General features: G+C 45.7%; 1 protein-coding gene across 8 annotated transcripts in view; it reads left to right on the forward strand.

Annotated features, from left to right (window-relative positions):
* Window positions 1-21250, forward strand: part of LOC137438666 (F-box only protein 32-like) — a 145506-nt gene that overhangs the window by 33859 nt on the left and 90397 nt on the right. For 6 of the 8 annotated variants that reach the window (XM_078767133.1, XM_078767134.1, XM_078767135.1 and 3 more), the window contains exon 1: window positions 13276-16106. In XM_078767133.1, the coding sequence (XP_078623259.1) occupies window positions 15859-16106 (248 nt within the window). In that variant the 5' untranslated portion in view covers window positions 13276-15858. Of the gene's footprint in view, window positions 1-10222; window positions 10324-13275; window positions 16107-21250 lie in introns of those variants that run through there. The other 2 variants (XM_078767137.1, XM_078767136.1) reach the window with 1 other exon arrangement.

The following is a 21250-nucleotide window of genomic DNA, read 5'->3' on the forward strand; positions in this document are numbered from 1 at the left end:
ACGAGGTGCAGAGGACAGCAGCAGCAGCGCCTCAGTGAGTTCTGGCAGTACCGTCCAGACTGCCCACGCAGTGTTCTTGACATGTCTATGAAAACTAGACACAGTGTCGCATCCAGTTAGAGCGTGGAACATTGGCAGTGCACGAGCCTTCTCTCATCCCAATCCAGCTGCTATTTCGTGTGCTGCTAGGTATCGGAAACTCTGGCCTGTTCCGAATGCCAGCCACAGTTTGTCTTCTGGTTGCAACTCCTGTGCCAGGGACACTGCCAGCACCACAACATCGGTGTCTACAGTCCGGATGAGTATTGCATGGTGTCCATGCTGGACTGCGTGAGATGCATGCAGCAACATCCGACTGTCAGCCTCTTCATGGTTACATGGGGCGAGTGAGGTCAGATCTGGCAGTAGTGGCTTGCTGAGCACTGCCTCTCCATCAGTAATGACGAGTTGCTTGTCCTCCTGGTCAAACCATTCCATGAGAGCTGCTGAGAGGAACCTGAACAGCTCGGTCTTGTTGCTGTCCACTCGTAGGAAGTTCTGCCAGTTTCCTGGTATGGCTGCGGCAGCCACCACACGTCTCCGCACACCTTGTCCCCGCTTTGCACGTGTACTACCTTTCAGTGAATCAGCAAGGTAAGTATCCCAGACCAGATCCAGGCGTGACACTGTTTGCAGCTTCGTGGACATATATGGGATGAAGATCTGTTGTGCATACTCTTCAAAGGTCTTTGATGCAACCGGCTTCAGCATCTGGACGATGGCTGCTCCATCAAGCACAATACAGGTCGTGACAGGAGTCTCTGTCTTTGCGTCGGAGACTTCTTCCAAGCATGTGAGGAGATCACTCTTGGTACCAGTGCAGAGGCTTCCACCATCAGACAATGCAGGAGGACATGCCTGATTCTCGTGACAAAAGAACTCCTCAAGGTTTCCATCCCTCGTCTGGCAGCCAATGTACAGGCGTGCGAAGAGTTCACGGTCATTCTTGATGGAGGCGAGCTGTTGCTGACCTTTGCTCTGGCTTCTTGGAGTGGAAGTGCTGAACACCTTCAGCTTGTTACGAGGAATGGGTGCGTCCACTGCCTTTGTTCTGTCCAACAGACACTCTCTGGTGAAAGCCTCGAACTGCTCTTGGCCAATCCTCTTGGCATTCATCACGGTCTCCACAGCAGCAGGATCTGCGATCTCCTTTGTGTCCAGTTTGACTACATCCTGACTCTCCTCCTCGAATGGGTTGCCCATCTCCTCTATGACACCGACGAGAGAGCGAACATCTTTCACAAATGAGGCCTGTACACTTGGCGTCTGATCATGATGACGTGTGTCTGCTGTTTGCCGTCTCCAGTGTTGGTTCCCATCCTGGAATTCTTCGATCACCCTGGCAACTTCTGGTCCCGCAACCATCCAGCGACGTAGGGCACTAGGGTTGTCAGTGAGCCCAACTGCTCCACCGTCTCCTTTGATGCAGGCATTATTCTGCTCATGTGCCTGGTCAATCGGGATTGAAGAGAACACCCTCTGTGTTTTCTGAACGGTGAAGTGGCTTTCCCTGAATTTCCTGGCTACATCTGGGTGTTTGATGGTGAGTTCGGCCATGTCCTTCAGGTGCACTGGTATCCACCTAGCATAGTGGGTGTGATCCAGTGCATGGAACCAGGGGACCATCTCTGTCAGAGCATCGAGGTACATCATTAACGATCCCTGCCTGAGAGAACGCACATACACTAGAACCAACAGTTCTAGTTCCAGCACGGTTGCCCAGTAGTGAAACTGGGGGATGTCTTCTCCTCTCTGGCAACACCAGTCTTCAAACTCCGGAAGGTCCTCTGCATCCCTGGTTTCTCCCAGACAGTAGTGGTTGTAGGCACGGTGTTGCAGGATGTACAGTGCTGCTGCAGTCACTTGATGTGCTCTTCTTGTGCGCAAGACATGGGATGCTCGCAGGAATGAGTCTGCTGTCCCTGCTGTCGCAATCTCGGCTTGCACAAGTGCTTGCACCCAACCACTCCCTTTCAGCCAGTCCCCCAGTGTCCTCAGTGCCGCCATCTCTATGTGGAGGCCACCAAACATCACCACTATCTGGTCTTCACCATAGCTCTCTGGCCACTTCCACTGTATCTGCTTGGCCAAAGCAAACAGTGGCTGATCAACGGTGACCACTGGTGTCTGTCCAGGATTCAGGTGTTCCACAGCATTCTTCACGACGTCCATTGAGTGCCGGATCATGGCCACTGTGTGGGCACTCTCCAGGAAGAGTGGAAGCAGCGACGTGGGGCAGATGACTCGAGCATCTGGTGGCTGTCGGCTGGCATGAAATGCAGCCCAAGATGTGTTGTCATTGTCCACTGTACCAGTGTTGTCTTCCAGGACTCGCTTTGCATTGCCTAGCCATTGGTATTCTTCATCAGTCTGCTGTTTGAAGTCTCCCTCTCCCCTCACCTCTCCGTCCCCTCCCCCTTTCACTCACCCCATCCTCCCGGCAACGCCGGGTACTCCTGCTAGTTGTGTGATAAATCTCCAATGATGGGTCAAAGTGTGTTTTCAGGATTGATTTTCAATTACTTCACCCTCATGGACAGGCAGGTACATATATTGCAAGATGCGTGCAGGACAATGGTACCATTGGATTCCTTGCCCCCAAAAACATACATTTAGATACCAGAATCAAGTCAATAGCTGCATTACGTCCAGAGATAATAGGAAATGTAGATTTCAAGTGGCGGCCATTTTGAAATCCAATATGGCGGACATAAAGAGAGAATTTCAAGTGGCCCAATATCTGAAAATGTTCGCAACATATTAATGTACATTTGTGCCAAATTTGGTGCTTGTATCACAAAATGCACAATTCTTTTGAATATTTGGGCTAAGCCGCCCCACTATATTGCAATTGGGTCCGTTTGTCTGTTTGTTTGTCTGCACAGAACGTTTATTAATATTCCGCACAGAACGTATGTTTATTAATTACACTAGCGTGGATCGGTGCGCTATGCACACCTCACTGCATGTCGCTGCAGAGGCATAGGCATCTTTGACCATGCCTGCTTTCTCTGGGAGTGAGGGAAGGGGGGAGGAATGGAGAGTGTAGGTTAGTGGAGATGATGGTGGATCGGAGGTTGTGGAGGGATGGGGGAATTGTGGAGGGGGATGTGGTGGATGGTGGAGGGGGTTGTGGTGCATGGTGCTGGGGGGATGGTGAGGGAGGTCGGCCAAATATATTTTGTGCTCTGACTGAATATATACTGTAAATCAGAAGTCAGAACCCAACATGTATAAATAAAAAGGAACTGAGCACACATTTATACTTATTTTAAACAAGAAGAGCCTACCTGTCATTTTGCTCAAGGACCAATTGGTCGTCACGTCTCTTGCTGGTAGAAGAGGTAGGGGAGGCGGATGAAAGGAGGGGGCAGAGGGAGAGATATGCTGCATACACATCCTTGGGGGGGGGGGGGGAGGGGGGTGAGCTTTGACACGTCCCTCCATTTTTGGGGAGTGGGTAGGGAAGGAGGACAAATTTACCTGTACAAAGAGTGCTTTAACCTCAGTGTTGCCCAGGTAAAGAAGAAAATTGTAATACCTTTTGCCACTCTGGCTGAACCCGATGGTCAATCTGGCTGAGCTCCAGAAATCCTGTGTGGAGATGGGAGAAACTTCCAGAAGGACAACCATCACTGCAACACTACACCGATCTGGGCTTTATGGCAGAGTGGCCAGACGGAAGCCTCTCCTCAGTGAAGAACACATGAAAGCCCGCTTGGAGTTCGCAAAAAAGCACCTAAAGGACTCTCAGACTGTGAGAAACAAGATTCTGTGGTCTGATGAAACCAAGATTGCACTGTTTGGCTTCCGTCTGGCCACTCTGCCATAAAGCCCAGATCGGTGGAGTGTTGCAGTGATGGTTGTCCTTCTGGAAGTTTCTCCCTTCTCCACACAGGATCTCTGGAGTTCAGCCAGAGTGACCATCGGGTTCTTGGTCACCTCTCTTACCAAGGCTCTTCTCCCACGATTGCTTAGTTTGGCCGGGAGGCCAGCTCTAGGAAGAGTTCTGATTGTTCCAAACTTCTTCCATTTAAGAATTATGGAGGCCACTGTGCTCTTGGGAACCTTCAATGCAGCAGAGATTTTTTTGTCGGCTTCCCCAGATCTGTGCCTCGACACAATCCTGTCTCTGAGCTCTGCAGGCAGTTCCTTCGAACTCATGGCTTGCTTTTTGCTCTGATATGCATTGTCAGCTGTGAGACTTTCGAGAGACAGGTGTGTGCCTTTCCAAATCATGTCCAATCAATTGAATTTACCACAGGTGGGCTCCAATCTAGGTGTAGAAACATCTCAAAGATGATCAAGAGAAATGGGAGGCACCTGAGCTAATTTTCAAGTGTCATAGCAAAGGGTCTGAATACTTTTTTTTCTTTTTTCTTTTTTCTTTTTTTGTATACAAGATCGAGGCTCGTGAAAGAGCTAACATTAATCACACAAAAAGTCAAACCGAGACACACAAAACACAAAAAACAAGGGGAGCGGCAGACAAGATGGGGAGAGAGGGGGAAGGACACAAACACAACATTTGAGAGCAGGGACATCGGGAGGACTTGGGGGGAGGTTGGAGAGGTATAAAACATATGAACACTGCAAGGACTCTGGGGTGAATTAGCGGGGGTAGAAAAGATCAAGGTTTTGGATGGGGGAAGATAAGAGATGGTGGTGAACAGCTGTTTTAAAGACCTGGAGGGAGGAGTGGGATTGAAGGGAGTGGGGGAGTTTGTTCCAGAGGCGGGAGAAAAGAGGAATGAAAGAGTGAAGGTGAGCAGAGAGCCTAGATTTTGGCAGTTTAACCATAAGAGGGTTGCAGGCAGATCTTGTGCGACCTGAAGGAATATTGGGGGGACAGAGCACAGAGAGAGCTGGGGGAGCAAGGCCGGAGAGGAGTCGGTAGAAGACAGAAAGACCACCAACCTGCCTGCGGTGAGTGAGTGAAAGGCCCTCGGAGTTAACTTCATCGCAGGAGATTCCAATGATTCTGAAAGCTTTGGCCTCAACAGCGTGAAGCCGAGCGCGGTGTGAGGCAGGAGCACCAGCCCAGATGGGGGAACAGTATTCCATTGAGCTGTGGATGAAAGCCTTGTATGTGGTGAGGAGCTCAGGTGTGCCAAGGAAGGACTTTGCACGACGGAGGATGCCCAGTCGGCGACTGGCTTTGGAGGCCAGCTTGGAAATGTGGTTTTCCCAAGAAAGATCATGGCAGATGGTGAGACCCAAAAGCTTGAGTGACAGAACTTCTTGGAGAGGATTGTTGAGAAAGTAGATGGGAGGGTTTTCCAGTCGGTCCTTTCGGAGAGACATTGTAAGAGTGTGAGATTTGTCAGGATTGAAAGACATGTTCCACTTGTTTGACCAGTCTGTGATTTTGTCCAGGTCTGCAGAGAGTGAGGAGGCTGCAGACTGCCGATCTGAGGGATGAGGAGTGGAGCGGCAGAGAGTGGAGTCATCAGCAAAGAGATAGAGGATTTTCCAGAGAGTCGGAGAGATCATTGATGAAGACCAGAAATAGCTCAGGGCCCAGAACACTACCTTGGGGAACTCCAGCCAGAACAGGAGGGGAGATGAGAGAAATCCATTCAGGGCCACACGTTGCCTACGACCAGAGAGGAAGTCCGCAAGCCATGATTGGAGATTTCCATGGATACCATAGGAGGAGAGTTTGGTGAGCAGAGCTGGGTGCCAGACCGTATCGAAGGCACGTGATATGTCAAGTGAGACAGCTCTGATTTCCTGTTTGGCATTGAGGACATTGAGGACATCCATTGTTGAGACAGCAGAAGCAACATGTCTAGAGTAGAATGACCTGGTCTGAATCCAAATTGATGAGCAGAGATCAAGCCATTGGAGAAGAGGAAGGATTTGATATCCAAAGCAATGATGGATTCCATGACTTTGCTGATAATATTGGAAGCAGGCTGATTGGTCTGTTGTTGCAAGGATCTGTTTTTGCACCTTTTTTGTGTAAAGCGGTAATGTTTGCTGATTTCCAAGATGCTGGCAGATGACCTTGAGCAAAAGAGAGGGTGAAAAGAACAGAGAGAGGGTGAGATAGAGTGGCAGAGCAGGATTTTAGGACCCGTGGGCTGATGCCGTCTGGTCCAGTTGCAGAATCAGAGTCGAGGTTTGATAAAAACTTCACCTTGTCAGGTGAGAAGGACACAGAGTCCAGGAGCAGTTGGGTTCGACTGGGAAAGGTGGGAACAGAGAGAGATGGGTTTGGGACACAAGATTTTGAGGCAAACACAGAGTTGAGGCATTCGGCTTTGTCACGTGCGGTGTCAGATGTGTAGCCATTTGAGGTAAGGGAGGGGATGGAGGGGGAACAAACACCAGAAACGGATTTGACCAGACGCCACCAGGATTTGGAGGAAGGAGACAGGTTTGAGAGTTCAATCTTGAGTGTGGAGAGATAGTGCTTCCTGGCACTCCTGAGGGTAGACACACACTTGTTTCGAGCTTGGTGGAAGGAACTGAGATTGCCTTCAGTTGGATTTGCCTTCCAAGACGCAAAGGCAAGTTGTTTCAGGGCAACTGCCTCACCACAAGATTCAGTGTACCATGGACGGGAGGAAGGGTAAGACAACTGAAGACGAGATGGGATAAATCTGTGCATGAGAGAGAGCAGTTTGCTTTGGAAGAATTCCCAGGAAGAATTGATGTCGGGGGCGATAGAGATGGGAGACCAGTCCAGACGATTGATGGCTGCTTGCAGACCGTGCCAGTCGGCCTGCGTGAAATGCCAGACTCGTCGGCGCTGAGGAGGCTCTCTGAGAATGGCCAGAGAGATGTCCACTTTAACAAGCACATGATCAGAAAAACCGGTTGGAGCAGAAAAAGAGCAGCAGACATTTGCAGGGAAGTTTGTCATAACCAAGTCCAGAAGAGAAGATACTCCATTGACTGAGATCCGGGTCGGGAAATTGACAGATTGTGTCAGTCCCAATGAGTCGCAGAAGTCCTTTGCTGAGGTGCCATGTCTGGAGAGAGATGAACCTTACTTATGGAAATGTGATATTTCAGTTTTTGAATTTTAATAAATTTGCAAAACTTTCTAAAATCCTGTTTCTCTTTGTCATTATGGGGTATTGAGTGTAGATTGATGAGGGAAAAAAAATGAATTTAAACGATTTCAGCATAAGGCTGCAACATAACAAAATGTGAAAAAAGTGAAGGGGTCTGAATGCACTGTATGTATATATATACACACACATACACACACACACACACACACACACACACACACACACACACACACACACACACACACACACACACACACACACACACACACACACACTGGTCCAGAAACCCTGGGCACATTTTGAAGAACGATACCTGCAACAAACAACTAAGTTTATAATACGGTAATCGTCCACACTACTCGTCAACATGAGATCAAATATCAGGTTGTCCCTCCAAATTGGATGAGCAGGAAATGAGGAGACTGATCAGAGAGGCCACCAAGAGGCCAATGGCAACTTTGAAAGAGCTACAGGCCTTTATGGCAAAGACTACTGTGTGCGTGTGACAACAATATCCCAAGCATTCACAAGTCTGACCTGTAAGTAGGGTGGCAAGAAGGAAGCCATTACTCAAAAAAGCCTACCTTGAGTCCCGTTTGAGGTATGCATAAAACCACTCCGGAGATTCTGACGGCTTGCGGCAAAAAGTTTTGTGGTCTGACAAAAGCAACATGGAACTTTTTGGCCTAAATGTAAATTGTTATGTTTGGCGCAAACCCCTCACAGCACATCACCCAAAGAACACCACCCTCACGAAAGGGTTATAGATGGTCTAACGGATTGAAGGGCACGTTCCAGTAGTAGTTTGGGTCTAATGGATGGAAAGGGTCCAATCTCTTCAGCATGTAAAAAGGGTCTAAAAAGTTCTCAGTGGTCTAAAGGTTTCAATGGTTAAGGGTCCAAGCTGTCTAACACGTCCAAAGGGAATCAAGGGACATAAGGGGTGCAAAGGTCAAAAGGTTCATGGGGTCCAAATGGTCTAAAATATATAGAGGGGAAAGGGGTCTAAAATGTCGAAAGGGTCTTAAAGGCAAAAGGGCACTTGGGGGTCTTCAGGATCTTGGGGGTCATTAGGGTCTGAGGGGGTGTAAGGGTCTTGGAGGTCTTCATGGTTCTTAGGGGTCATAAGGGTCTTGGGAATATTAAGGGTCTTGAGGGGTCTTTGAGGTGTCAAGAGGTCTAAATGTATAGAGGGGGTCTAAAGGTTGTAAATGTCAAACAGATTCTAAATAGTCTTAAAGGGTCTTCAAAAAAAAGCCAAGTATAACTCCACCGGGTTTGTAAGAAACAGGACAGAGCAGACTTCGTCTTCCAGTGCCATTTGATGGTAACTCATAGAATTCCTCAGGCCCAGGTGCCTGGGTTACCAATGCAACATATCGCCTGATTCTAGGTCTGCAATGTCCTGCTTGTTACAAAATCAGTTTCTTTGAACTTAGTGGATTTCTTTCTTGGTTTGTTCGGCCTTTATTATTAACCTCTTTCAATATGAATCCCACCACCCAAACCTCATGTCATGTATGAATATTTAACAACATGTATACACAGTTCTCGAGACAGCAGGGAGGTCAGGGATTTCAATATCTTGGACATCAATGTCATTTCATAACTTTCAACGTTCAGTTTATTAACTCAACTGGACTTCCGTCCAGTTGAGTTCATCACATACTGAACCCTCCGGCGTCCGTCGTCTATCGTCATCGTGGTCATCGTCGTCTGTCGTCTGTCGTCCGTTAACTTTTCGACGTTAACACTCCAGCGTCCACAAATATGAACCGATTCTGATCAAACTTGACATGCAGTATCCTTACCCCAAGGACCAGGTTGGTATTACATTTCAGCCCGATCCGTTGAAAAATGGCGGACTTAGGCGACCATTTTGTTTTTGGTCATGAAAACGACGTTAACACTCTAGCGTCCACAAATATTAACAGATTTTGATCAAACTTATAATGTTTAACCTTTACCACACAAGGTAGGTTTCTATTGCATTCCAACCCGATCCGTCACAAAATGGCCGCCATAGGCCGCCATATTGTTTTCAGCTCCGAAACGACGTTAAGACTTTAACGTCCACAAATATTTATGGATTTTGATCAAACTTGGTGTGTGAGACTCTTACCAAACAAGGTAGGTTGCTATCGCATGTCAACCCGATCTGTCACAAAATGGCCGCCATAGGCCGCCATATTGTTTTCAGCTCCGAAACGGCGTTAAGACTTTAACGTCCACAAATATTTATGGATTTTGATCAAATTTGGTGTGTGAGACTCTTATGACACAAGGTAGGTTGCTATCGCATGTCAACCCGATCTGTCACAAAATGGCCGCCATAGGCCGCCATATTGTTTTCAGCTCCGAAACGACGTTAAGACTTTAACGTCCACAAATATTTATGGATTTTGATCAAACTTGGTGTGTGAGACTCTTACCACACAAGGTAGGTTGCTATCGCATGTCAACCCGATCTGTCACAAAATGGCCGCCATAGGCCGGCGTATTGTTTTCAGCTCCGAAACGACGTTAAGACTTTAACGTCCACAAATATTTATGGATTTTGATCAAACTTAGTGTGTGAGACTCTTACCACACAAGGTAGGTTGCTATCGCATGTCAACCCGATCTGTTACAAAATGGCCGCCATAGGCCGGCATATTTTTTTCAGCTCTTAAGAAAAGCACAAGAATTTAGGATGCTGAAACTGAGGAAGAAGTGAACACAACATTTACGGAAGTGAAATGTATATATAGAAATTGACAAAAATCTTTTTAATTTCAGGATGCCGAAGGTGAAGAAGAAGAGTGCTAGTCAGAGACGTGCTGCTGCTGCGCACGGAATGAGTGGGTTGAGAGTGCATGATATTGGCTCTGGATTGACAAATCAGCAAGAGCACAGTGAAAGCGCTGGCTCTCGAGCTAAAATTATTACACAAGGTTGTTGGCTTTTCATTTAAGTCAAATCTAGTACAGACAACTGACCTACTTCAAAGTTGTCCAGTCAGTTCAGTTGAGTTCTGCTTCCCTGGAAGCTCTAGTTAATGGAAAACATTGCATGCACATATATGATTCATGTATTGTTGAGCTTTGCACGTGTTGTTTGGCACGGCTCGGCATGTGGGGGCAATACACCAATCCTCGTACTTTGGCTGTGCTCGTCAGCTATTTTTGGGAGGCACAAATTCAAAGAATGAAGCAAACATCACAAGACAAGCTGCCCTGAACATGGAGCCTGGAATCAGGTTTTATGTACATCACGTTTTGTAAGTATTTATGGTGAGGCCTTCATTACACGTTGTTTACGTTTTTACTTCTTGTATTCCTCGTCTCCCACAACTACAAGGTTCCATCCACTGCAAACGTATTTCCAATTGATAACTTCCCATAAATGTAACTAATGGGATACTTGTACAATGAATGGATTCAAGAATGGGGATGGGATGAAGGGGTGTACACCCCACACTCCCCCATACCCTCCTCATTACCATGTTTTTATTTCATACAAGAGTGAGGCTCAGGGAAGAACAAGCTTGAAGTGGTGGTGGAGTATTTTTTTATTTTTTTTGTTTACAGAGTCAAGGCTCATGTAAGAGTAAACACATTAAACACGAAAACATGCACGGACACATAAAACATACAATAAAGGGAGCGGGAGCATAGAAAAAGCAAATGGACACTACTAGGAATTTCAGGAAAGAAGTTGGAGAATGAAAGAGGTGGATTTGGGGTGTTATAACGGGGGTAGAAAAGGTCAAGTTTTTGGATGGGTGATGGTGGTGAACAGCTGTTTTAAAGACCTGGAGGGAGGAGTGGGATTGAAGAGAGGGTGGGAGTTTATTCCAGAGGCGGGAGAAAAGAGGATTGAAGGAGTGAAGGTGAGCAGAGACTCTTGATTTTGGCAATTTCACCAGAAGAAGGTTGCTGGCAGATCTTGTGCGACCTGTAGGAATATTTGGGGGACAGAGAATAGACAGAATAGGGGTAGCTAGGCCGGAGAGGAGTAGGTAGAAGACAGAAAGACCATCAACCTGCCTGCGGAGAGTGAGTGAGAGGCCCTCACAATCAGCCTCATCGCGAGAGATTCCAATGATTCTGAAAGATTTGGTTTCAACAGTGTGAAGCCGGGCTAGGTGTGAGGCAGGAGCACCGGCCCAGAGGGGAGAGCAGCATTCCATTGAGCTGCGGATGAAAGCTTTGTATGTGGTGAGGAGCTCAGGTGTGCCCAGAAAGGACCTCGCACGACGTAGGATGCCCAGTCGGTGACTGGCTTTGGAGGCCAGTTTGGAAATGTGGTTTTCCCAGGAAAGATCATGGCAGAAAAAGTATTGGAGCAACAACTGGGCATTGCCAGCAAGAGATTTATATGAAGAAGGACAGAGACAGACAGACACAGACAGACGCAGACACATACATATACAGACACAGAACATGTGGTGGGAGTGGTTAAACATGAGGTGGGACACGTGTTGGGGGTGGTTGGACATGCAGTGGATGTATGGTGGGACGCGTTATGGTGGTGGCACCTTGATTCCAGTCAACATGAGATTGTTTCATTTGGAGGAAACATTTTCTCGTCTGAAACTCTCCTCGTACATGGTGTCAGGGTTCACTTGGTTATTTTTCCACGTGAGGTCAGCAAGATCTACCACTTTTACATTGTGACCTTCATTCTTCATTCCTACTGAGTTTTGCAAAAAAACGCAGAATTTTTAACACCTCCATTTTGTTTTGCTTCTCTTCACCTTCCGTGTCTACTTTTTACATTTTTCTCAGTTTCTTCCCCCTTGTTTTCAACTACTGAATGTACATAATAGGTAGATAATAAAGTATTTGTTATGATAACATTACGTAGTGTTTGAAAGGTAATGTAGGTATTTGAGAAGTTCGGTTCATCATCATATTGAATTTTGTAGGATAGTATACACTACGCCCATTAGTAACTATTAGTGTGACTCGGCGCTCTCCGCCAACCTCACCACACGTCGTTTCAGAGGGATAGGCATCTTTGACCATTTCGGTGTCTTTTGGGTCTTTTGGGTCTTCAGAGTGTTTTGGATCCTCTGGGCCTTTAGGGGTATTTTGGGTCTTTGGGGTGTTTTGGGTCTTCGGGGTCTTTTGGGTCTACGGTCTCTTCAGGAGCTTTTGGGTCTTAAGGGTCTTTTGTTTCCTCGGGGTCTTTAAGAATCTTTGGGGTATTTTGGTTCTTCAGGGTATTTAAGAGTATTTGGGGTCTAAAGGGTATTTAATGGTCTTTGGGGTCTTCAGGGTTTTATGGGTCTTTGGGGTGGTTTGGGTCTTCGGGGTGTTTTGGGTCTTTGGGGTGTTTTGGGTCTTCAGGGTCTTTTGGGTCTTCAGGGTCTTTTGGGTCTTCAGGGACATTTGGGTCTTCAGGATCCTTTTGAGCCTCAGGGCCTTCAAGGGTATTTTGGGTCTTTGGGGTTTTTTGTGTCTACAGGGTCTTTGGGGTCTTTGGGGTCTTCAGGGTATTTTGGGTCTTCACGGTCTTTAAGTGTCTTTGTGGTCTTCTGAGTGTTTTGAGTCTGCAGGGTGTTTTGGGTCTTCGGGGTCTTTTGGGTCTTCAAGGTCTTTTGGGTCTTCCGGGTCTTTTGGGGTGTTTTGGGTCTTCTGGGTCTTTAAGGGTCTTTGTAGTCTTCAGGGTATTTTGGGTCTTTGGAGTCTTTTGGGTCTTCGGGTATTTTGGGTCTTCCAGGTCTTTTGGGTCTTCGGGGTGTTTTGGGTCTTCAGGGTCTTTAAGGGTCTTTGTAGTCTTTGGGGTGTTTTGGGTGTTTGGGGTCTTTTGAGTCTTTGGGGTGTTTTGGGTCTTTGGGTATTTTGGGTCTTCCGGGTCTTTTGGGTCTTCGGGGTGTTTTGGGTCTTCAGAGTCTTTAAGGGTCTTTGTAGTCTTCAGGGTGTTTTGGGTCTTCAGGGTGTTTTGGGTCTTTGGAGTGTTTTGGGTCTTCAGGGTCTTTTAGGTATTTTAGGTCTTCGGGGCCATTTGGGTTTTGAGGGTCTTTTTGAGAGTCTGGGCCTTCAAGAGTATTTTGGGTCTTTGGGGTGTTTTGGGTCTTCGGGGTCTTGAGGGTCTTTAAGGGTATTTTGGGTCTTCAGGGGTCTTGGTGGTCTTAAGGGTCTTGGGGTAATTAAACGGTCATCAAAGGTCTGAGGGGTCTCACTTCTCAGCAGTCTAAACATAATTAATAGGGTTAATTAAGAGGGTGTTAATTTTTATTGAAGAAGAAGAAGAAGACGTTTGCGTCGCATATAAACAAACATACATAACGACATAACTACATAACCACATACGTTTGCTCTATTATAATGAAATATGATATGATATGAATAAGGCTTACGATATGGTGTCAGTGTACCCAGAGGTAAAATGTCACGTGTACCCCGAAGTGATGTGAACGGAGTCGGCAAGCACGATATGTTCCTGGGTGCCATGAGTTATCCACCGATTGCGTTTCACGTCACAACCAGAAAGGTCGAAAGAAAACGAAGCGTATCCAGAGGTGTGGGAAACTAACGTTAGGCGAGAGACCAAACCTGAGAATGCTGGAGACCAAAGCTGAAATTGGAAAAACAATATGGCCTATTTTACTCCAGGGGGTCCCACGATTACCCACCCAAAATTTCGTTGCGATCGGTTGAGCCGTTTTTGCGGTACCTGGGAACGAACGGACGGACGGACATTTGGTGAATTATAGTAAGATGGTATTTTGGTGGTGGTAAATAATTATTTACACTGTATACCTGGTTTGTAGAATGTTTTACCAAATCGGGTAGTGCAGGTGCAGGTAATAAATAATGAAAGATTGTATGTTAAACCCGGAGGCAAGGTGAATATTTAGGCACAAAATGGATCTATTTTATGTTTCATTGAATGATTGTTCAGGTACCCATGGGGCGAGGATGCTGTGATAATCTGCCAAATGAAAGATGGTATGTTGGGTGGGAGTCTTGAATGAGTATGGGATTGACTCCATGGATATGAATGACTGGAACAGAGGATGTGACAGAATTCCTAATGCGACTAACTGGACTTTTCCACATCTCTTTACCTCTGCTGGCGAAGGTGGACGAGGTTATGTTTTCACCCCTGTTTGTGTGTTTGTTTGTTTGTGAACAGAATATCTCAAAAAGTTGTGGACGGATTCGGATGATTTTTGGCAGAGATGTTACACCAGTGTTACATAGCGTATGTTACAGCGACGAAATGATTAGATTTTGGTAAAGATTCGGATCCGGCTACTAGAATTTTTAAAGTTATTTTTCACAATTGGGAGATATGGCCAAAATGGATGCATAACAGGATATCTCAAAAAGTTGTGGACGGATTTGGATGAACCTTGGTGGACAGGTTGTGTGTCTGACAAGCACAAATCGGTTCAATTTTGCTGAAGATCTGAATATGGATTCGGATATGATGATTATTTAAATTTTTAAGTGATTCTTCACCATTGGGAGATAGGGCCAAAAACGATACATTGCGGGATATCTCAAAAAGTTATGGATGGATTTGGACGAAACTTGGTGGAGAGATTGGGTGTCTGACAAGGACAAATAAATTCGATTTTGGTGAAGATCTGAATATGGATTCGAATATGAGACTTATTTAATTTTTTAAGTGATTCTTCACCATTGGGAGATAGGGCCAAAAACGATGCATAATAGGACATCTCAAAATGTTATGGATGGATTTGGACAAAACATGGTGGAGAGATTGGGTGTCTGACAAGGACAAATAAATTCGATTTTGGTGAAGATCTGAATATGGATTCGAATATGAGAATTATTTAATAAGTGATTCTTCACCATTGGGAGATTGGGCCAAAAACGATGCATAATAGGACATCTCAAAATGTTATGGATGGATTTGGACAAAACTTGGTGGACAGGTTGGGTGTCTGACAAGGACGATTCGATTCGATTTTGGTGAAGATCCAGATCCAGGTAGTAGAATTTTTAAAGTGATTCTTCACCATTGAGTGATATGGCCAACCAGGTGGAGGTATGCTCTCTATCGAGTGCCGTTCTAGTTCTTTCTAGGATCACCGTCGCACAATGGACCGGACGACCTTTCTACTTCCGTGCACTGTAAAGCTTCTGCTATGGATCATATAGTGCTCGATTGGTTGGGTGTAAGTGTAAGAATGAATCACGTGGTTCTTCCCCAATGTTTGTTCAAAGAGGCGTGAAATCGTTTTTTACACGAGCAATTGAGGCCTGTAATAAATCCTTCGGATCAGAACACACCGAACAGCAGCTTTGTTCGTATCTCTGGCCGGAGCCTGTTATCTTGGACTTTCTACAAGCTCCTCGGATTGCCAGGCCAGAACCATGACTCCATGAGGCCTCATTTGCAAGCATTCGCAGCTCAAGGCAACTATAAGAACACGAAGTCAAGTAACTCCTGAAAAACCGTAGCTGGTTCTAAATATAACAAGGTCACTGGAATGTGGTTTTGTGCACTCTTAAAGTGCAAAAATTCCAGTAATTCCGGGTTGGAACAGATGTATCGGCATTATTAGCACTCAGGATGACGTAACTATGGATACAAGTAGATACAAGTTGGAATAAATATCGAAGAATCCAGAGACGGTGTAACTTTGTCCCGGTTATAGTTTGAAGAGTTGAAGTAGAGTTTAAAGATGGAGTTTGTCATTGGAAAGGGCTTTGGGTAACAAATATCTGGGAGGCGAGGAACTAAAAGTGGAGCTGGGGGCAGGGAGAGGGGAAAAGCGGGTTTAGAGGAGGTGGAGAATCGCAATGAAAACAATCCTGACATGCTGTGACGTATGCCTGGAATGCAGTGCCTTCCCACAACAAACACCAGCGAGTGTACAAAAAGAACCTGCCGAGGCCAAATCGGGCAGAATCGAGCGACGACAGGTTACATCCGCCTGTGTTGTGCAGCGGACCTCCGAGAAGACGTAATAAAGATGCCTTTCCTCGGGCAGGATTGGCGCTCTCCCGGTGACACGTGGGTGAAAGCAGGAGACACCTGGAAACGGAGCAACAGCAACATCAATGCATCTTCCTACCTGTAAGTGAGAGTACCTACTGCTTTTGAGAATTTTTCCATTTGATTGAGGCCCCTATAGTTACCTGAAGGTAACCGAGTCCCACCCCTTGCCTTTGGTGTCCTGAGCTTTTTCCAAGTTTTCTGTGCGTCGAGGGTGTCAAGGCAATGCCGACGCGACTACTAGCCAGGAAAATTGGGGGCAAAGGTGGCACATCACAAATACCCGTGGGACGTAATACGCGTCCGAAGAATGGATTTCACGAAGGGATGTATAGAAGGTTACCTGTGCTCCTGATGATAAATATATATTGTATATCTGAAAGTTAATTTATTACAATTTGTGTAGGAAACTTTATGCTAAAGTGTGATTTTTGAGTGGTTGATGTGCTTTGTTTAGAGCAGGTGGAACTGCTATTTCTACCCGTCATGCATTGCTCGGGCTTTTATTTCAATCCCCCTTATGTATCTTCAATTGAAATCAGTTCTTTGAAGAATGAGGAGGAGTAATATTGGAGTGTTCGAAAAGAAATTCTGAAACCATTTAGAAATCGGTGCCAATGTTTGCCTAGATACAATGAGGTCAGGGTTCAACTTAAAATAACTTTGTCTACACTAAGTCCTGTTGACTAAGTTAAAAATACAATGTTACAGTAAATCCTCGGCTAGATCACGGCCCCAGTTCAGCAGCGAACTGACTGAGCAGGACAGAGGATGTGAGCAGGAGTGGCGACAGTCGGACACAATAAGCAAGGGAATGAAGGAATGGGAAAAGAGGAGTTAGAGGAGCAAGGGACACGCAAGTGAGAGGGCTCGGCTAGGTAATGGGGGTAAAAAAGTGTGGGTAAGAATGGGGGATGATAAGTGTGGTGCACATTAACCTTTTGCAAAGCACCAATGAGACTTCAGTAATTGCACATTCCGTTGTTTATAAGTAATTTTTTGTGTTTTTGTGAACTTGTATCTTTTTCAGTTGAATTGAAGCTACCTTGTCATTTTGGCAAGAAAGAGCTGACTCAGCCAGACAGGTGTCCCCCAAGAATAGGTGCAGATAGCTGAGATTCTACTTTGTAAAGAAGAAAAAAAAAAAAAAAAAAAAAAAAAAAAAAAATATATATATATATACATATATATATATGTATATATATATATATATATATATATATATATATATATATATATATATATATATATATATATACTGTATATATATATATATATATAGATATATATATATATATATATATACATATATATATATAAATATATATATAAATATAATAAAATATATACTGTATATATATATATATATGTATATATATATATTCAAGCGTCTTTGGGCTTCCTGAAAAGCGCTATATAAAAAAAATGCATTATTATTATTATATATATAATATATACATTGAGTCAGTCCCAGGATGAGTCAGAATTTTTTCACACTAGCCCCACGCAGGAATTTACTTCCTGTTTCTTAAAATATATTATATATATATATATATATATATATATATATATATATATATATATATATATATATATATATATATATATATCTATATATATCTATATATATATATATATATATATATATATATATATATATATATATATATATATATATATTGTAACGATTTTGAGAAGTGTAACGGGTTTTGAGAAGTGTAACGGGTTTTGAGAAGTGTAACGGATTTTGAGGAGTGTAACAATTTTGGAGGAAGGGTAACGGATGTGAAGAGTATGGTTTTGGTATGGTAACATCCTGGTAATGTAAATAATGGTCGCAGCCGTCCTCCTAATTAATTTCATAGAACATACACGCAGGTCACGATATATCTTTTAAATAGTGTATTTCCTTATTCCATGTAGGCTAAGTATGTGTTTTCCACTAGATTGACTTTGCATTGTATCAAACAAAATAAGCGTAGGCCCTTCCAATTTCCCCAAAACCTCCCTTCCAATTGCCTTCCGCATTTTGGCTGGTTTTCTTCAAACCACCATTGGCCACGAGGTAAGGTTGGGGAAGAAAGGCGTGTCTCCACCTCGTCGTAAGAGGGAAGGAGTGAACCAGCCCTAACAGCCAATCAACACCGCGGTGAGTGACCCGGTAGGCGGGCCCTCGGAGTCGGCGGCTTGATTTCGCTGGAGGTGATAAAAGCGACTGCAGGGGACTGCTTTACCAGTTGAGTCCAGATGAGAGATGACTGGAGAGAGGCCTTGAGAGATACGCTGGGGGATGACCTGGAAGAGGAGCGCAATCCACCGCAAGCCCTACCTACCTACCTGCCTGCCTGCCTGCAATACCCCCCTGTCGTTGGAGAGACGCGCTGAACGGAGGGAGACGGCTCCACCCCAGGAAGAGGAGCAGGTGTGCCGAGCCAGCGCGTGACGGCCGCGGATACGCGACGGAGGTTTTCCCGCCAAAACCGCGAGGGGTGCTGCGGCCTCCGACCTTGCCTTCCTCCACGCGTCCACCTCAGCTATTCCTTCCTGCAATATCCACCGTGTGAGTGTGAACGTCCTGTCCTACTCGTTTGTCTTGGGGATTAAGTAAATGAAATAGAATAAGTTAACAATGCACTGTGTGACTGCTCTTTTCCATCTATTGCTGTAAATAATATTGGTCGCTCTAAAATATTGCTTGTGTGTGTATAATAAATCTGTTCTTCCTCCGTATTCTTCTTCTTCTTTTTCATTCTCTTGCGATCGCTTTAGAGATTTCCCGGTTGAATATCCGTGGGGCGATCTGGTCAACGTCGGGTGAAATCGGGTTTTAATCGGGGAGTAACTGTTCGGACGCGGTTAAATACACCACCGCTCGGTCCATATAACATCTAAAAGCCGCGTCTGTAACAATTGGTAGTCAGGAGGTGGGATTCGAACCTGGGACTAAATTTATTTAGCCCAAATTTTGGACACCAATTGTGTTAGTACCGTAACAATTGGTGTTGGGAGTGGAATTCGGGTCCCGAACCAAATTTTTAAAAACATCTAGAAAAAAAAATTTTTGGTCAAAATTACGAGCTGCCGAAATTTATTTTGTTTTATAAAGCAAAACCCGAATTTTGAGATCGCGCCATGGACAATCAAGGCGATCGGATGTCGGTGGGAGAGATAGACAGGGTGGAATCGACCCAGGACCTCGGGGAAATGTATGTGGAGGAAAGGGAGGAGGAGAAAAATGGCAATGTGGTTGCGGAGGTTTCAGACGCACAAAATGGCGCTCTTGCGCACGAGGTTGGGGCAGCTGCGGCCGCACCCTTGGTACTACCAACGGTGGCCCAAATGCAAGCCTTCATGGCCCAATTCATGGTGGAAATGCAGAAAGAAAACGACATTATGGAACGAATGGAAAGCAGAATGATGGGGGCCATTATGGGGCAAATGGGGGTAATGGGGAACCGGATGGATGTTCAGGGTGAGCGATTAGAGGGCCAAATGGGGGTAATGGGAAACCAAATGGGGGTAATGAGGGACGAAGCGAGGGGTACCGGTGAGGGATTAGACAAGAAATTTGGGAAGTTAGACAATAATTTTGAGGGATTAGACAAGAAATTTGGGAAGTTAGACAATAATTTTGAGGGATTAGACAAGAAATTTGGGAAGTTAGACAATAATTTTAAGGAGTTAGACAAGAAATTTGAGGGGTTAGACAATGGGATAGAAGGGGTGAAAAATGGGTTAACGGGGGTGGAAAACAGAATGGCTGCCCAGGAGAATCAGTTAGAGGGGGTGAAAAATGGGTTAATGGGGTTAGAAAATAGGATGGAGGACAAATTGCGGGAAATAGGGGAACAATCCGCCCGGGAAATCGAACAGATGGGGAACCAGATGGAGGAAATACGACGAGGGGTGAGTGAGGAGGTCTCGGGGCTACGCGAGGAGGTAAAGCGAGGCGAAAAGCGTATCGAGAAAGAGGTGAGAAATAATACGGTAAAGTTACAGGGGGGAATAGAAGACCTGACGAAAGGAGTAGAACAGCTGACGGTGGGACAAAAAGAACTAGCGGACCAAGTGGAAAAGAACACTGCAATCATCGGGGGTTTAAAAGCAACACAAAAGGACATTAAAAATGAATTAATAGCGACACAAAAGGAATGTCAAATGGTACATGAGGGATTGACGAAGAGGTTGGAAGAGGTGACAGAAGTAATGGAGACGAAGGACCGGGAGGTAAGGACGCACATAGAAACGGTTAAAGTAGCAATGGAGGAAGAAATCGAGGGGGCGCACCGGGAGCTGAAAGAGGTAAAGGAAAAATTAGAGGAGGTGGAAGAAGGGGTGAGTGAAATTAAGAAGAGACGGAGGGAAGCTAAGAGGGAGACAAAGGAGGAAGTCATGGAATATGTACAAGGTCTGTGTTCAAATCATGATGAAGTGCTCACTAACCAAGTAGAAAGTTTGCAGGTGGCGGAGGAGGTGCGACGAGGTACGGAGGTGAGTGGCAATGTACATGATGTGAGGGGAGATTCAGTCGGCTTGGGGATTGGTTTGGATCCGGGTGTTCGTGAAAGGCCGTTGGTGGGGTGTGTGACGGGTCAGGTGTGCGAAAAAAGAGGTGTGCGAGAATGTCCGACCATGGGGTGTGTGAGGAAAAAGTGCACGCCGAGGAGTGAGTGTGCCGTCAAGAGTGAATTGGTCAAAGCGCGTGTGCGAGGGAGCACAGGGAAGCGCGGTGTGGTGAGTGTTACGGAGGAAGTAACGAAGAAGTGTGCGCGGGAGGATGCGCGAGAAAGGTGTGTAACGGACGGGTGCATGGGGAAAGCGCATGCTGTCAAGAGTAAGGGAGAATGCATGCCTGTGGTGAGTGTTACGGAGGAAGTAACGAAGAAGTGTGCGCGGGAGGATGCGCGAGAAAGGTGTGTAACGGACGGGTGCATGGGGAAAGCGCATGCTGTCAAGAGTAAGGGTGAGTGCGCGACTGAGAGTGGAGGTGAGAGTAGTGAGAGTGAAACGGAGCGTGAGCTGGTTGTGATAGGTGAGCGAGGATGTACACCTGGGATGGAAGGATGCACACCTGGAATGGTAGAGCGTGAGTGGGAATGCACGCTGGAATTGGTAGTGAGACACGTGGTTGGGTGTGCGGGTGAGAGCACACCTGTGATTGTCACAAAGGAGGTGACCGAGGAGGGGGCGCGAAGCGGTGTATTGGTGAGGTGTGCGAGCAACGA

The sequence above is a fragment of the Myxine glutinosa genome, chromosome 13 (assembly GCF_964187855.1).
Source record: "Myxine glutinosa chromosome 13, kmMyxGlut1.1, whole genome shotgun sequence".
In the NCBI taxonomy this organism is placed as follows: Eukaryota; Metazoa; Chordata; class Myxini; order Myxiniformes; family Myxinidae; genus Myxine; species Myxine glutinosa.